We start from the raw sequence: 17,724 nt of genomic DNA, 5'->3' as shown, positions 1-17,724 counted from the left end.
GGAGGGTTGAGGAAGATGTGTTAGGATGGGAAGCAATACATTCAGAGTCACCACCTGCATCTTGTACTTGTCAGATAATGGGATTGAGGGCAGTAAGATTTGAGAAAATCCATAAGGCAGAAATATATCATCGTGAATTTTCTTGATGATAGCCAATGCAAGGGCCTCAGCCAGTCCCATGGTGCAGTGCTTAGATGATACATTTGTGTCTGTACCCATGCTATAATTATGGGCCATCTCCTGCAAGAGAGGGGGACGAACGTTGTTGACTAGTTTCATGTGATGTGTCTGTCATTACTGAATAGCTGGACATGCTTGGAAACAGAGAGACAGACAGATGTGAGGCTGACAGCAGCGATAAATATGCAAGATTGAGGTGAAACATCTGAATGTTAGGCGTGGGTCCAGATTGCTGATGGGTGACTATTGGGACTGGGCATTGAGTAGCATGGGAGATTTATTGGTCGGGCATAGGAGATGTCCTTTATGGATGCATCTTACTGAATTGTGTGAGGTCATTGAACTTTTTGCAACAAAGAACAAAGAAATGTACAGCACAGGAACAGGCCCTTCAGCCCTCCAAGCCCGTGCCGACCATGCTGCCCGACTAAACTACAATCTTCTACACTTCCTGGGTCCGTATCCCTCTATTCCCATCCTATTCATGTATTTGTCAAGATGCCCCTTAAATGTCACTATCGTCCCTGCTTCCACCACCTCCTCCGGTAGCGAGTTCCAGGCACCCACTACCCTCTGCGTAAAAAACTTGCCTCGTACATCTACTCTAAACCTTGCCCCTCTCACCTTAAACCTATGCCCCCTAGTAATTGACCCCTCTACCCTGGGGAAAAGCCCAGGGTAGAATCTGGCTACATTGCCAGATTCCCTAAACGCCTAATTGCATTTCCTTCTCAATGTGTACCATAATGCCTCCAGGGCTGCACCCGAAAATCTGGGAGCTCTCTCCATTATCCATTGCCCTACTATAAAACCAAAAGACATGGAGCAGAATTAGGCCACTCGGCCCATCAAGTCTGCTCCGCCATTCAATCATGGCTGATATTTTTCTCATCCCCATTATCCTGCCTTCTCCCCATAACCCCTGATCCCCTTATTAATCAATCTCTGTCTTAAAGACACTCAGTGATTTGGCCTGCACAGTGTTCCACGGCAAGGAGTCCACAGATTCACCACCCACTGGCTGAAGAAATTCCTCCTCATCTCTGTCTTAAAGGATCGTCACTTTAGTCTGAAATTGTGTCCTCTGCTTCTACTTTTTCTTACAAGTGGCAACATCCTCTCCATGTCCACTCTATCCAGGCCACGCAGTATCCTGTAATGTTCAATAAGGTCCCCCTCATCCTTCCAAACTCCAACGAGCCAAGCCTTCCATAGACAGTTCCAGCACGTTCTGTTGCATGAATGCGGATAGGCTCTCAGATGAGGAGGCTGCTTTAAGAGGTCCAGCTAGCTGTTCACAGTGCTAACCACCTGTACACCTTGGGACCCCTTAAGGTATAGCCAGTCAGCAGCATGTTTAGCATTGGGCTGCATGTCCCAGTCATTTAGATGAGCAGACTCAATGGAATTTCGGTGTTTCTGGTCTCGACGGGATTAGGCTTATGTGTTATGATCTCTGTGCTTGATGTTGAGCCCAATCCAATTTTTATCCTTTATTTTCAGGGAACCCCCAGGAAGCCAATTGTATAAAACATTCACCCGTAATCTCTGTGGAGATAGCCCTGATCAACAGTGTTATTCCGCAGGAAAGTCCCTGAGGAAATTCAATCATCACATCAAGTATCCCAGATAGCACAGTCAACATGCATCATCCATATTTTCTTGTAGTTCAATATTTTTCTTTACGTGCCAGCTTGACCCAGATGTAGAATTAAGTTAGACGACTGTGGATTCAAGCCCCATTGCAGACACTTGAACATAGTGGGCAAAATTCTCCGTTATTGGCGCAAAGTCCGCCGATCGGCGCCAAAAACGGCGCAAATCCGACCTTCATCACGCCGCTCCAAACGTCGCCAAGTCTCCGGCCCGGAATGGGCTAGCAGCAACGTGATGGGATCCGCGCTTGCCCATGTGGTTCACGGCGGGCGGCCATCCAGTCGGGTGTTCCGGTCGGGTGTTCCGGTCGGGTGGGGGGGGGGAGCAGCGCGTCCTGATGAGCCGTCACGCCGTGCGGCGTGTATGACGCCGCACGGCGTGACGGCTCATCAGGACGCGCTGCTCCCCCCCCCCACCCGACCGGAACACCCGACCGGAACACCCGACCGGATGGCCACCCGCCGCTCAGCCCCGAGGTTCCAGTCACGGGATGTGGAGGCGCTCCTGGACGCAGTGGAGCAGAGGAGGGAGGCCCTGTATCCCGGACACGGCCGCAGAGTTGCCCCACGCCACAGCCGGCGTCTGTGGAGGGAGGTGGCAGAGGCCGTCACCGCTGTGGCCCTGACACCACGGACAGGCACCCAGTGCCACAAGAAGGTGAACGACCTCGTCAGAGCAGCCAGGGTGAGCCTCCCCCCCCCCCCTGCCCGATATCCATATCCCCCATATCCCCCCTCCCCCATATCCCCCCTCCCCTATATCCCCCATATCCCCCTCCCCCATATTCCCCCCTCCCCATATCCCCCTCCCCCATATCCCCCCTCCCCATATCCCCCTCCCCATATCCCCCCTCCCCCATATCCCCCCTCCCCCATATCCCCATCCCCCATATCACCATCCCCCATATCCCCCCTCCCCATTTCCCCCTCCCCGATATCCCCCCTCCCATATCCCCCATCCCCCATGCCCTCCTTCCCCCATTTCCCCAAGTGAATCCAGACCTAACCTTAACCTCTGCAATACACGCGCAACCGATGGCGTGCATTCATATACCTGTCTAACACTGTTGCCTTTTACCTCTGCCACCACCACCCCCCCCCCCCCCCCCCCCCCACAGGAGAAACGCGCACACAACACCAGGGAGCATGTGAGGACTGGAGGAGGCCCCGCTGATGAGTGGCCACTGACCGAACACGAGGTAAGGGCCCTGGAACTGGCTGGCGGACCTGAGGACCGGGAGGTTGTTGATGCAGAGGTCGGGGGCCCACCAGCAAGTGAGCCACCGACAGCCCGTCCCCATATCCCCCTCCCCCATATCACCTGATCACTGCCTGTGTCTAACCATGCATGCTTCATTGTGTATCGCAGGAGCAAACGTCGAGGCACCCATCCCCGCAGATGCAGACCGCCCGCATGATGCCCCTCGGAGGCCACGGGAGACGGAGAGACCCAGACCCTCCGGCATGCGACGCCCGCATGATGCCCCTCGGAGACCACTGGAGACGGAGAGACCCGGACCCTCCGGCATGCGACGCCCGCAGGATGTCCCTTGGAGACCACTGGAGACGGAGAGACCTGGAGCAACAGGGAGACGACGCCCCCGTCTCGTGCGGGTGCGACGACGTAGGCGTGTGCCACCCAGCGACGAGAGGGGCAGCCACAGGCCCCCGTCACAGCCGAGCCAGGACACCCCAACCCAGGACACCCCTACCCAGGACACCACTACCCAGGACACCCCTACCCGGGACAGCACTACCCAGGAAAACGAAATACCGGACGTGACACAGATTGGATGGGTGGAGACGAACCGCCACCCCAAAGTGCCATGGACTCAGAGTGGGACGAAGAGCAAGACACAACGCCACTGCTGTCACCAACACCCTCCACCATCGCAGAAACACTCACCTCGGTTGGGCACTTTAGTGATGAGGCGTCTGGTACACTCACTGGTGCGCACAACACAGCTGTCCCGGTACAGCAGGCAGAGGTAGGAGCAGCAGAGGGGCCGGGCGGTCGGAGGGCAGCCCAGCCCAAGCGAACATCTGCCGCCCAGATGGATCCCGGGTCCCTGGAGTTACCACACCCACCCATAGATCCGATGCAACCACCGAACCGGAGACGAGCGAAGAGGGTGACGGCCGGCTTGCGGCGGCTGCAGTCGCAGGTGGAGGAGTCCACCCGCGTCCAGGAGCTGGGAGTGGTGCTGGTCATACGTGCCACCCAGGCCGACACCGCACGGGTGGCGGCCGCGGTGGAGGCAATGGGTGCGATGGTGTCAGACATGGGGAACGGTTTGCGAGGCCTGGGGCTTTCCGTACAGGCGGCGTCTGTGGCCCAGGACATGGCTGCTCTCTCACAGGAGGCCATGAGCCAGCGGCAGATGGCAGAGGTGCTCAACGCCATAGCCCAGTCTCTGTAGGCCATGGCCCAGTCTCAGCAGGCCATAGCCCAGTCTCTGCAGGCCATGGCCCAGTCTCAGCAGGCCATGGCCCAGTCTCAGCAGGCCATGGCCCAGTCTCTGCAGTCCATGGCCCAATCTCAGCAGGTCATCGCTGAGGGCATCGGCGCCATTGGCCATGTGCGAGCCGGCGTCACACAGTCACAGACAGGGTTTGCCAATCCCCTGAGCTCCATGGCTGCAAACCTGCAGACTCCTGTCGATACCAGCACGGGCTTCCAGGACTGGCAGCGCCAGATGTCGGGGGGGCGTCGGATGGCCAGTCCGTTCGCATCGCCCACCCATGTAGAGGCCTGGGGGCCATCGGGCACCCCGAGGGAGGAGGAGGTGCTGTGGTCCGTCCCGGGTCCCCCTGTAGGGGAGGTCCCGGAACACCGCGACACCTCGGACCCCCCCCCCCTTCCGTCCCAGGTGCATCGGGTGGGCAACGGGCAGGACAGGCTGGCAGCTCTCCATCCCAGTCGCCCGGGCCGCAGCCTGGCCCATCTAGGCCAGGACGCCCCAGGAAACGGCCACCAAAGGGATCGCGTGTCAGAGGCCAGGAATCACAGGAGTCCACCTCCAGTTCTGCTGCACCGTCTGGGGAACCACGTAGACGTAGTCATAGGGTCCGTAAGGCCAAACAACTAGACACTGAGTAAGTTGGCACGGGTGCAGGGCACAGATGAGTTTTAGGGGCTAGGGCACGTGCATGAACTCCTTTGGTTATTAAAGTCAATGTTACACCTACAGAAGCTGCCTTTGTGCTCTGTCCAAAGCGTGCGGGGGTGTCATGTACGTTGAGCGCAAGTGTGTGTGTGTGAGGGGTGGTCTTACCTCAGCCCCAGGTGAGTCTGCCCCGTTCCCCCTGGGCCGCCATCAACATCCCCCCGGGCAGAGGACGGGACCGTGCGCTGCAGTGTCACAGCCGCATACAGGGATGGTCCGGGTGGATGGTGGTACTGTGGCCATGGGTCAGGCATAGTCCAATGATGTGGAGCCAGGAGCTCATCGCAGGGCAGGTTGTCATCATCCTCCATGGCCTGTAATAGACACGCGTCCACCGGCAACTGTGTGAGCCCGGCCGTTGTGCCGCAGGTGGATCGGCAATGGGGGGTGGTGTGCATGCGGGTGGGGTGGGAGGGTTGGGGAGGGGGGTGAGGGTGCTGGGTGGGTGGATGGGTGGGGGGTGTGGGTGGGTGGCTGTTGCCATGGTGTGTGGTCTGTGGCCATACTACCCGATTCCCACGCCCATCTAGTCAGTGAAGCGGGCGGCTATCAGCCTGTCCCGTGCCCGCTGGCCCAGCCGGTAACGGTGGACAGCCACCCGCCCGTGTCTAGCCGGTCTGCCCTGACTATTGCCCCCATCCCCCTCATCTGGGGAGGACTGCGCCTCTTCCTGCTGCTCCTCCACTCTGCCCTCCTCTGCCTGCGGCACATCGCCCCTCTGCTGGGCGATGGATGACCGCGACAACATGTATGAGTCGTGTACACTGCCTGGGTAACGGGCGCAGACGTGCAGGATCATCATGCGGTGGTCGCAGACCACCTGTATGTTCATCGAATAGGTTCCCTTCCTATTGGTGAACACGGCCCTGTTATCTGCAGGTGGCCGCACGGTGACGTGCATCCCATCAATCGCGCCCTGGAGCATGGGGAACCCGGCCACGGCAGAGAAGCCCACGGCCCGGGCATCTTGGCTGGCCCGGTCCACAGGGAAGCGGATGTAGCGGTGCGCCATGGCATATAGGGCATCTGTCACTGCCCGGATGCACCGGTGCACCGATGTCTGCGATATGCCGGACAGATCCCCACTCGGTGCCTGGAATGACCCCGTTGCATAAAAGTTCAGGGCCACCGTAACCTTGACGGACACGGGGAGAGGGTGTCCCCCGCCAGTGCCATGCGGTGACAGGTGTGCCAGCAGGTGGCAGATGTGTGCCACGGTTTCCCGCCTCATCCGGAGTCTCCTCCTGCATTCCCGGTCCGTGAGGTCCTGGTATGACTGCCGGGGCCGGTACACACGGGGCGCCCTCGGGTGCCTCCGTTGCCGTGGGGCTGCGATATCCACCTCCCCCTCCTCGTCCTGTCGGTCAGGTGTCCCTCCAGCCTGGGCGGCTGCCGCCTGCCCCTCTGCGGCAGCCTGCGCCGCCTCTCTGGCACGCTCCTCCTCCTCCTCCTCATCCAGGGCAAACATAGACATTAGCGGCAGCCGCCACGGCAGCCATCATCGCTAGCTGATCGAAAAACATGACGGCCTGGTTTGGGGCGGGGGGGGGAACGACGACATGTCATCATTGCCCATAACCCCTCCTCCCCCCAGCCAGGTGGCATGGACCACATGGGTCCAACTGTTGGAGGCTGGCACCTGGCCAGGTGGACCAACTCACTTGCCCTCGCACACCACCTCCCCAGCACGGACCCCCCCATTCTCTTCCCCGACACGGACCCTCCCATCCTCCTCCCCGGCACGGACCCCCCCATCCTCCCTCCCCGGCACGGACCCCCCCATCCTCCTCCCCGGCACGGACCCCCCCATCCTCCTCCCCGGCACGGACCCCGTCCCCCCATCCCCCTCCCAGCACGGACCCGAACATCCTCCTCCCCGGCACGGACCCCCCCATCCTCCTCCCCGGCACGGACCCCGTCCTCCCATCCTCCTCCCCTGCATGGACCCCCCCCATCCTCCCTCCCCGGCACGGACCCCCCCATCCTCCCTCCCCGGCACGGACCCCCCCATCCTCCTCCCTGGCACGGACCCCCCCATCCCCCTCCCCGGCACGGACCCCCCCATCCTCCTCCCCGGCATGGACCCCCCCATCTTCCTCCCCGGCATGGACCCCGTCCCCGCATCCTCCCTCCCCGGCACGGACCCCCCATCCTCCCCGGCACGGACCCCCCCATCCTCCCTCCCCGGCACGGACCCCCCCCCCATCCTCCTCCCCGGCACGGACCCCCCCATCCTCCTCCCCGGCACGGACCCCGTCCCCCCATCCCCCTCCCCGGCACGGGCCCTCCCCGGCACGGACCCCCCCATCCTCCTCCCCGGCACGGACCCCGTCCCCCCATCCCCCTCCCCGGCACGGACCCCCCCATCCTCCTCCCCGGCATGGACCCCCCCATCTTCCTCCCCGGCACGGACCCCGTCCCCGCATCCTCCCTCACCGGCACGGACCCCCCCCATCCTCCTCCCCGGCACGGACTCCCCCATCCACCTCCCCGGCACGGACCCCCCCATCCTCTTCCCCGGCACGGACCCTCCCATCCTCCTCCCCAGCACGGACCCCCCCATCCTCCCTCCCCGGCACGGACCCCCCCATCCTCCTCCCCGGCACGGACCCCCCCCATCCTCCTCCCCGGCATGGACCCCGTCCCCCCATCCCCCTCCCCGGCACGGGCCCTCCCCGGCACGGACCCCCCATCCTCCTCCCCGGCACGGACCCCGTCCCCCCATCCCCCTCCCCGGCACGGACCCCCCCATCCTCCTCCCCGGCATGGACCCCCCCCATCTTCCTCCCCGGCACGGACCCCGTCCCCGCATCCTTCCATCCCCGGCACGGACCCCCCATCCTCCTCCCCGGCACGGACCCCCCCATCCTCCCTCCCCGGCACGGACCCCCCCATCCTCCTCCCCGGCACGGACCCCCCCATCCTCCTCCCCGGCACGGACCCCGTCCCGCCATCCCCCTCCCCGGCACGGGCCCTCCCCGGCACGGACCCCCCCATCCTCCTCCCCGGCACGGACCCCGTCCCCCCATCCCCCTCCCCGGCACGGACCCCCCCCATCCTCCTCCCCGGCATGGACCCCCCCATCTTCCTCCCCGGCACGGACCCCGTCCCCGCATCCTCCCTCCCCGGCACGGACCCCCCCCATCCTCCTCCCCGGCACTGCCCCAGAGCCCAGCCCACTCTAACCACCCTCCCCCCCCGCCGTGCACACACACAGAAAACCCTAGACACACCTCTCCCCCACACATTCATACTGCGGCCACGCCATCGCCTGCCCAGCGGCCAACCCCCAGGCCGTCACCCACCTCCACGCTGGTCGGCGTAAACCTTGAGCACAGGTTGACGACGATTAAAAGGAGGTTTGATTTACGCCGACGCGACCCGTCATCACGTCGACGGGACTTCGGCCCATCCGGACGGGACAATATCGGCAGGCCCAAAATCGATTGCCTTGCGCCCACCCGTGCCATTCTCCGAGGTGTGCGGCGCCATTGACGCCCCGCCGACCTTTCTCCCTTCGGAGACTTCGGCGGGCGGCGGGGTCGGAATTCACGGCGGCCAATGGCTGGGGGGTCGGAGAATGACACCCAGTACACCAGGCTGGTGCTGTTCTGAGCAAGTGCTGCCCTATTGGAGATGCTGTTTTTCTCATGAAACATTAAACTGAGATCCCACCGACTCTCTCAGGAGGCGTAAAAGATCCCATGGCATTATTTCAAAGAACTGGAAGGGAAATATCCTAGGTATTGTGATCAACATTTGTCCCTCAATATCACAAAAAGAGATTGCTGTTTTTAAGAGCTTGCTGTGCACAAATTGGCTCCTAAATCTGACACTACAACACTGACTACACTTCAATAACTACACTGTAAAGCACTTAGACATGACATCATGAATACTATTATAATAATGCAAGTCTTTTCCTTTATTTCTTTAACCTGAGTTGCTACCTCAGTCCGGTACATTGGCATAGGGGAGGGGTCATTTTAGGAAATGCTAAGTTGAGGAGGGGGCGCATTTTGCCTGTTTTTAAATTTTTTTCAAGAATCTTTATTGTCACAAGTAGGCTTACATTAACACTGCAATGAAGTTACTGTGAAAAGTGCCTAGTCGCCACATTCTGGCTCCTGTTCGGGTACACAGAGGGAGAATTCAGAATTTCCAAATTACCTCACAGCACGTCTTTCGGGACTTGTGGAAGGAAACCGGAGCACCCGGAGGAAACCCACGCAGCCACAGGGAGAATGTGCAGACAGTGACCCAAGCCGGGAATCGAACCTGAAACCCTGGAGCTGTGAAACAACAGTGCTACCCACTGTGCCACCGTGCCGCCTAGATTTGTTCAGGAGATGTGAAAACTTCCATAGTACCACTCATAAAAGAGCCGGGGAGATCTCCCAGAGTCTGGGCTGGCATTTATACCTCATTCAGCATATCCGAAATAAACTAACTTTATCTGCTATCTGTTGTAGCTTGTTGAACCCAATTTGATTACTGTAGTTACCTCAAAAACACTTGTCACTACACTTGAATACTATTTATTGCACATTCAGGAGAAGATAGTGGAATTGCGGTACTGTCACTGGACTAGTAATGCAGAGTTTGGCCCAGACAAAAGGGATTGTGGGTTCAAATTTGCAATATGGCATCTCGTTAGATCTCGTGAGGTGTTCTGAGTGTCACAAATCTTGTGAGAGGCCTCTCACAATATTTTGCACCTTGTCGCATCACCGAGTCAGACACAAATAGGTTGTTCGGTCGCATCCATATTGACTCCAGACACACAGCAATGTGGCTGACTCTTAACTGCCCTCTAAAATGGCCTAGCAAGCCACTTAGTTCAAGATGGGTAGCAAATGCTGGCCTTTCCAGGGATGTTCACATCCTATGGAAGAATATTTAAAAAGCACTTTATGATGTCCTGAACAGGTTCATAGGTTCATAGAATTAACAGTGCAGAAGGAGGCCATTCAGCCCATCAAGTCTGCACCGGCCCTTGGAAAGAGCACCCAACTAAGCCCCACGCCTCCACCCTATCCCCCTTTATCCCCGTAACCCACTACCCCACCTAACGTTTTTGGACACAAAGGGCAATTTAGATTGGCCAATCCACCTAACCTGCACATCTTTGGACTGTGGGAGGAAACCGGAGCACCCGGAGGAAACCCACGCACACACGGGGAGAACATGCAGACTTCACACAGACAGTGACCCAAGCCGGGAAACGAACCTGGAACCCTGGAGCTGTGAAGCAACTGTGCTAACCACTATTCTACTGTTCTGCCATGGTGAACGGTACTGCTGTACAAATTTAAATTCTTTCCTCCTTCCTTAATATTCGGATCACCCGGATCACCCACATGTTTGTATCATTAATCCAACATGAGCAAATAATTTGCTTCGTTCTGGCCTGTTTGAAGATGTGATCTACTCTGCCCTCTATGTGACTCACCTTGGGGGCTGTTCGTCACAAGGTTGTAGAGGAATTTATTTTGCATAAAGAAAAGCAACGCTTGAAGAGTCTTTAGGAGCAAATCTAACGCATAATAATAACCTTTAATAATAATTATTGTCACAAGTAGACTTACATTAACATTGCAGTGAAATTACTGTGAAAATCCCCTCGTCGCCACACTACGACGCCTGATCGAGTACAGTGAGGGAGTATTCAGAATATCAAATTCACCTAACAGCACGTCTTTTGGGACTTGTGGGAGGAAACCGGAGCACCCAGAGGAAACCCACGTAGATAGAGGGAGGATGTGCAGACTCCGCACAGACAGAGACCCAAGCTAGTAATAGAACCTGGGACCCTGGTCGGGAATCAAGAACACCGGGGTCAAAATAAGTAGGAACCAATCGCCAAGGAGTGTAAGGCCCAGGAGTATTTAAATAAAACCTGACTCCCATCCCAAGCTGGTCTGAATAAAGTCACTGCTGATCGCTGGGAGTTAAAATTGTCTGCCTGGCAGATTGAGGGCAGCCATTAATTCCAGGATGCAGGAACAGACAGGGTTTGCTAAAGTATCCGGTGTTGCAAAAAATCTTCTCCCATCTGAGAAAGGTGATACATCTAAGCATGTATGTAATGGCTCCCCTGCATTACGCAAATACCCTAATTCAAGGATTTAGGTTAAGGTAATGAGCACACTTCGGTCCAAATATGCTTTAAGAGGTCTCCCCTTGATTTTTTTTTGTCTGTGGGGTAGGAATTTCTGCATTAGCAGAGCCATTTTTGGCTGGGATTGGGGTGCCGGATGGAGGGGAGAGTTCCACACGACACAGGATCGTGTCGCTGACCCCAGTCAATATTCTGGTGTCAGAATACTTTCCATGATGGGAGCAGGTTTCCTGGCCTCCATCAGAAAATTGTCCTGTCTTCTGGCCAAGAAAGGGTTTGGTAGGCTTTGGGAGATCTTTCCCAGCATTGCATAGTCAGCAGTCGCAGGGGCTGCCACAGGGTTTTTTTTAAATTTTAACGTTGGAAATTGTGCACATCAGAAACATAATCGATTGATCTTTGGACTCAATGTTGTAATTTCAATGCCTATATGGCTTCATATACACAAAACATCACCTTTTTCTAGCCCTGGGAGCAAAGTACTGCAGGCTGAATGGCATTCTGGTGGATAAATGCTCCCTCCTAACACCGATTGTGAGAACTACTTAAAGGTATATTAAACTTTTACTGTTCTCTTGCTGCTGAAGCTTTGATGAAGACTTCTGAAGCACATCAGAATCCTTTCTCAGACAGTTCGTCAGGCTTCCCCAGGGCTCTTATTGATAGTTATTCTGGAAATTCTCTGAGGAGTTCATTTGAAAAGAGTAAATGCTGCGCTGTTCTAACTTACCAGACACATTCTGGGAGTCACCAGGAAGAAGGGAATGCTTGACCATCAACATCTTGCTAGGTGACCCCCTTAGTCTTCAGGAGAAATGGTCTGCAGGCCTGGGTGCCAGGCTGACAGTGCCACAGTGCCCGGGTGGCATCGGTAGTGCCAGGATACCATTCTGCCCAGAGCCTGACCACCTGGGGGCACCTGATCGCCTGGTAGATCACCCCCCCACCCGGAAACCAGTGCTAAACGGCGCCATGGCGAGGTCTCCGTTCAATCTCGCGCAGACATATTCAAGTGAGACTAACACCCAATTCAATATGCAAATATGAGTCACGCCTCGTGAGATCTATGAACATCGTAAATCCTCTTGACAGATTTAACGTCCTTGTCGCGTCCCAAGTCAGGCATGACGAGGCCAGTAGATCGCGTCCAAAGCCTACCTCTTACACCAAACTTTTAGTTACCTGTCCTAATAGTTCCTAAATGGCAATGTTTTGTTTGATACTACTCCTGAAGCGCCTCAGGACGTTTTACCCCATTAAAGGTGCTGTTCAAATGCAAATGGTTGTCCTAGTTCACTGCAGAGGAAATTACTCAGAATGAAAGATCGACTGCTTCATAACCTTTAATAGGACATACTACTTACTCATTTTGTAAATTAACCAGCTCATATTTGCAGTAAAAATAATTTGTTTTTGCAGCCCTGTGCTTTCAAGTGCTTTGGCCTCTATAATGGAACGATGGGACCTGCCTATTTTCTCGCTGCCTTTTAATATTCTTCTATCAATGTTTATGGCTGCAACAGGACATGACAACCCACATTTTCCCCAGGTTCTTATTCAACCCATGCCTGGACCGCTAAACACCACATGGCCAGAACTCAGTGTTCCGATGGTAAGCAAAATTGTTCTGCAGATTCTTATCTATGTGAATGTGGAAAAATGAATTGATTTCAGAGCAAGTTTGCATATGACCGTGGCAGGATTAGGTATTTGCAACAAAATATTATGTGCAAAACTGATAAATTTAAAATTATTTTCTTTACTCAAATAGTATGGCTCCAAATTTTTACCTTTTTGTCTGTCTTGATCGTGCTGTTTACCTGCAGTAAGTTCAGACATGTTAATCCATGCCCAAAGTAATTTAATATTTTACTCACAGGCTGACACTCTGCATTGTTATGGTTGCTTCAGTTATAGTACTTCACCTTTCTACCTCCAATCTCAAAACGTTCAGATTAAATTCGTCATTATCTCTCAAAAAGCACTGTGCAAACGCTGTAACATAATTTGTGGTACATCATGCGCCCAATTGTCACAACATTGGGTCACCTGTTTTGGCTGAAGCATGATGATTGCTCACCGTCTTTCAGCATTTCAAACGTTTTAGCATTCCACAAAAGCCTTTCCATCTTTCTCTTTCAAACCTTGGCTGATTGCCTATTTAAACTCCTGTTCACAAGCAAAAAGAGGTAAAAGACTTTCCAGAACACGGAGTGAAGTGCTTTTTGATTCCGAGGGCAGAAATACAAATTATTTTAATTTTATGGGGATATAACATCGAAGGTAGCTCATTCGTATCTTAGCTATCTATCATCGCACAGCATTTAGCAACTCATATTACGTTGCTTTAAATGAACTTGGGTAATTTATTTTGGCTCCTTCATCCAAATGAAAATCGGATTAAACGCATTACCCACCTGTGGTAGAACCTTCCTGGTTTTCATTCAATTAATTTAAATAGCAAAAAAATAAAGCCGGTTCTACAATGAACAGCCAATCTATTTTATCTTCAAAAGAATTAGCCCAATATTTAAAGTCTACAACTTTTTTCAAAAAGACTTCTCTCGAGAAATGGGAGAAAAATGGGTCTTCTGAGTTTTAGATGATATGGACAAATTTAATGTGTACACCTGCCACTCACAGCCATACATGTATTAAATTTATTGTGATCACTTTCAGAAACTGAGAAAGCTCTAGATCCAAACTTATATCACTAACAAGGCTCCCCAGACAGATTTGCATCCATCATTCTGAACAATTTCAGGCAGGATGCGTTTAAGGGACTGGGGAGAAAAATTTGCATTGAAACCTACCTGCTGCTTCGCACACCACACTGGGATTTATTTTTTCCCCCCACGCCCATTGGGACTGTCACTGATCACTTCTGGCATGAAAATTGTGATGGAGAGTGGAGTAACATCCTTGAGGTTTCCCTCCTGTTTGCATAATGCACCATTGTTTCCGGGGTTGCCAAGTGACAAGGAACTGTGGGCTCTGAGAAGTGGCAGGAAAAGCCTTAATTTTACATCTTGGAACCAATCTTGAGTTTCTACAATAGTGGAAAAAAGTTAGCGAGCTGGCAGCCCATTTTACATGTCTCTCTACTTTTATTTTCACTTACTTCAGAATGTACTCAAACAAACAGGGAAAAGGCAGGGATTCTAAAGGACTTTAGAAGAGGAAGAATCAAGTCAACTAAATTACATAATAAAAGAAAAGACTATGAAGAGAAATAAATAAATTCTGAGGCAAAATGAGACAAAATAGTGAACAATAAAAAAATAGTAAAACAATGCCATTTGGGAATATTGTTTAGTTCCAGTGGTGGCAAATGAAACTTTTGAACCACTGTTGTGATTTCATATCAGCATCTTCTGTTATTTTTGTACTTTAAACTTGCGTAAATCAAATTATGACCTACCGCTTAATTTTTACTCAGCTTCTGAGAGCTATCCCAGTGGGTGTTGGCCAGGTGTTAGGCTGTGACAGTCCATGGGCTGGTGGCATTTTCCTTGTTGCATTAGTTATCTCATCTCCAATCATATGCCTGCATGCTGCACTTGGATCCAGTCTCGGTATACTAGCAGGTAAGATTACGCCCTGTTCGTACAAAAGATTCTGGAAACAGTGTCTGTAACATGAAGTGTACTTAGGGCCTTTTTCATTTAACAGAAATGTAACATTTCTTTTGATGAATTTGATGCAGCTAACAGTATTCCAACAAAGAGGTCTTTGCACAATAACAACAGGGGTGGCAACTCTTACCCTTCAAATCCAGGGCACAGATGACAGGTGGGCAGCTAAAATCACAAAGGCTATTTACCCACTCTCCAGATGCCAGGGAGATTTTAACCTGCTCAACTGAGCAAGAGGCAATGACACCAGACAAAAGCTAGTGGTGTCCTCGTTTGCACAGAAATGCCAATCCCGATGACATCATTGAGACTTGACTGCAATTTTAACTCAACAGCATAAATAAGCTGCTTGGTAAAGACTGTGGGCAGGAGAAATGGGATCAAAAGAGGCTCAAACCGATAATAATTTTTAAAACTTTTATTAAACAAGCCTTAATGGGCCTACGGAGAGCAGGAATGAGACCTTAGCCCCACCCTCACACCCCCAGGCCAGATAGTGGAACTACAGTGATCTTCCATTCCTTCTGCATTTAGTATTTTATTTTGTTAGAACCACAGCGGTTGAAACTCAACTGGGGCTTGGGCAATATACAATTCAATTTTAATTTTCCTCAACTACAATAAAACTGAATGTCATGTAGAGTCCATACTGACAAATGAGATATCACCTATTTCGCTCACCCACTCTTGTTAAATTTCGGCCCTAAAGACTCAAGACAATCCTTGATCCAAAACTCCCCAATTGACCTCATCTTTGCACACAATGGTTGAGATTTAATATAGCCAGCCAAAGTGTCCTAGATAATGGACAGACACACATAATCGCAGGGGGGTAGCTAGTGAGGTCCATTACTGCGGGCGGCAAAACAGCCCTCCCACCACAGATTCAGCAACAGAAATGGAGTGATGCAGGACAGCTGCCCACTGGATAATTAAGCTTATTATGGAACCACTTAAGGTCATTATTCTGAGCCCATTGAGATTTATTGATGGTCAGGAATTTTCCTGAATTTACATTGGTTTCATATGCTTCTTGAAGGCTGCCCAGGAGACTCTGTCTGGTTTGCCAGTGGCCTCTCGAAGGGAGTCCCTCGTTCATAGGCACTCAGACACCAATCAAAGATCCCAGCATCGGGAAAGGTGGGTGCGCATTCAGAGCCATCCCCCTACCCTTGCATCTGACTCTCCCTTTGCCAGTGACAGCCTGCATGCAACCCCAACCCTGCCTCACTCACCCTTGCCCAGGGATCCCACAATAGGCCTCACTGTATTACTGACCGCAATCATAGCTCTGCCCATAATAGAGAGCTATCGGCATCTGATTGAGCACTGTATCCACCCTCGGGGTTGGTAGTCAGGAAGGAGGGAGACATTAGTGGGACCAGTGTGGAAAGTATTGGTGCATGTCAATAAATTGTGAGGGAAACATAGGGGTGGAATTCTCCGCCAGTGTGATCCTCCACTCTGCCAGCAGCGCACCCACGTCCGCGGGTTTCCCGATAGCATGGGCTGGCCACAATGGGAGTTTGTGGTGCAGAGATTGAAAATGAAATGAAATGAAAATCGCTTATTGTCACAAGTCGGCTTCAAATGAAGTTACTGTGAAAAGCCCCTAGTCGCCACATTCCGGCGCCTGCTCGGGGAGGCTGGTACGGGAATCAGGAGATGCTGGGTGAAATGGAGCACAGCAATCAGGAAGGAAAAAGGGAAGGTAGGTCAGGGCTTGTGAGGAGCAAGGGGTCAGAGCCTACAATTGGGAGGAAGAGTAGCAAAGGTCAGAGATTAGAGGGGTCAGTAGATCATGGGTTTGAGGGGGAGCCAGGCAATTGTGGTAGCTCCAAGAAACCACAATTGGCAGGAGGTTGCTTGAGAAGCCATGGAGAACACTGCTGCTCCCCTTGGCTCAGAAGCAGGGCTCTAAAAAGCACCAGCTTGAGTCAAATCCTCTTGCCTCTTACTACACTGCAGGGGCCTAATTTAATGAAATGTGGTGACTAGGGGCATTTCACAGTAACTTCATTGCAGTGTAACCCTACTTATGATACTAATAAAGATTATTATTAGACTCAGCGGAAGCCTATCCGCACTCAACACAGCAAGACCAGAAGAAACTGCTTGGCTTATTTATTTATTTATTTAGCATTCGCTAAATTTAAAAAAACTCTCCAGCCCCCACCCCACTCCCAACTTGCTGCCTCCCATTGACGGTGGTGGGTGGATGGGTGCAGTTAATATTGACCTCAAAAGCTTAATCATTCCATGAGAATATAAATGCATACTAATTTAGAATAGAAGAATTTATTTTGGCACTGTTTCATTCCTGATACATTGTCTAAAGTAACAAATGAAAACTTATTTGCAAATACATGAAGAGAAGATCAGGTTCTGCAACTTGCTGAAGAATACATCTTTAAATAACAGAGTGACAAAGGAATTTGGACCCAGTTGGAATTTGGATATAAATGTTATGCCATTTGCCACCACATTGTGGTATGGCAGCCAAAGTATACACATCATTATTTTGAGTGTGCTAAATGCAGCACCAGCATGGGATTAGTTGATGAGACAGTGGGGTTTCTAATAAAGCAAGTTTTTACAGAGATGTGAATTCCACACGACATTGTTTATTTGTAACTTAATTACTTGCAGTTTTTATTGATGAGTTTAGTTCATTAAAATTGATCTTATTAAAGCCAAACAGTCACTACAACATAACTGAGCACTTTGAGGACGTGCCATCCAGAGACGTCACATCCAGAGAATTACCTACAGTGGCTTCTCCCCCAGCTCCCACACCATGATCATTTGATATCCCCCAATGGACTATCCTTAAACCCCCGCCCTCATATTTCTCACCTGCGTGCTGCCTCGCAAAGATATCATCTGAAAACGTATCATCAGTTTCCACACATGCAATATCGTTACCCAGCTCTTTATCATTCTTAACCCTCTTCACCGCTTCTAAA

The 17,724-nt window shown here is 52.6% G+C and overlaps 1 protein-coding gene across 1 annotated transcript in view; it reads left to right on the top strand.

The window, feature by feature from the left end:
• Positions 1–17,724, top strand: part of LOC140409064 (urea transporter 2-like) — a 158,954-nt gene that overhangs the window by 104,015 nt on the left and 37,215 nt on the right. The window contains exons 5-6 of the mRNA XM_072497134.1: positions 12,543–12,735; positions 14,563–14,710. Coding sequence (XP_072353235.1) covers positions 12,543–12,735; positions 14,563–14,710 — 341 coding nt within the window. The remainder of the gene's footprint in view (positions 1–12,542; positions 12,736–14,562; positions 14,711–17,724) is intronic.

The sequence above is a fragment of the Scyliorhinus torazame genome, chromosome 3 (assembly GCF_047496885.1).
Source record: "Scyliorhinus torazame isolate Kashiwa2021f chromosome 3, sScyTor2.1, whole genome shotgun sequence".
In the NCBI taxonomy this organism is placed as follows: Eukaryota; Metazoa; Chordata; class Chondrichthyes; order Carcharhiniformes; family Scyliorhinidae; genus Scyliorhinus; species Scyliorhinus torazame.
This window is presented reverse-complemented; position numbering and strand designations above follow the sequence as displayed.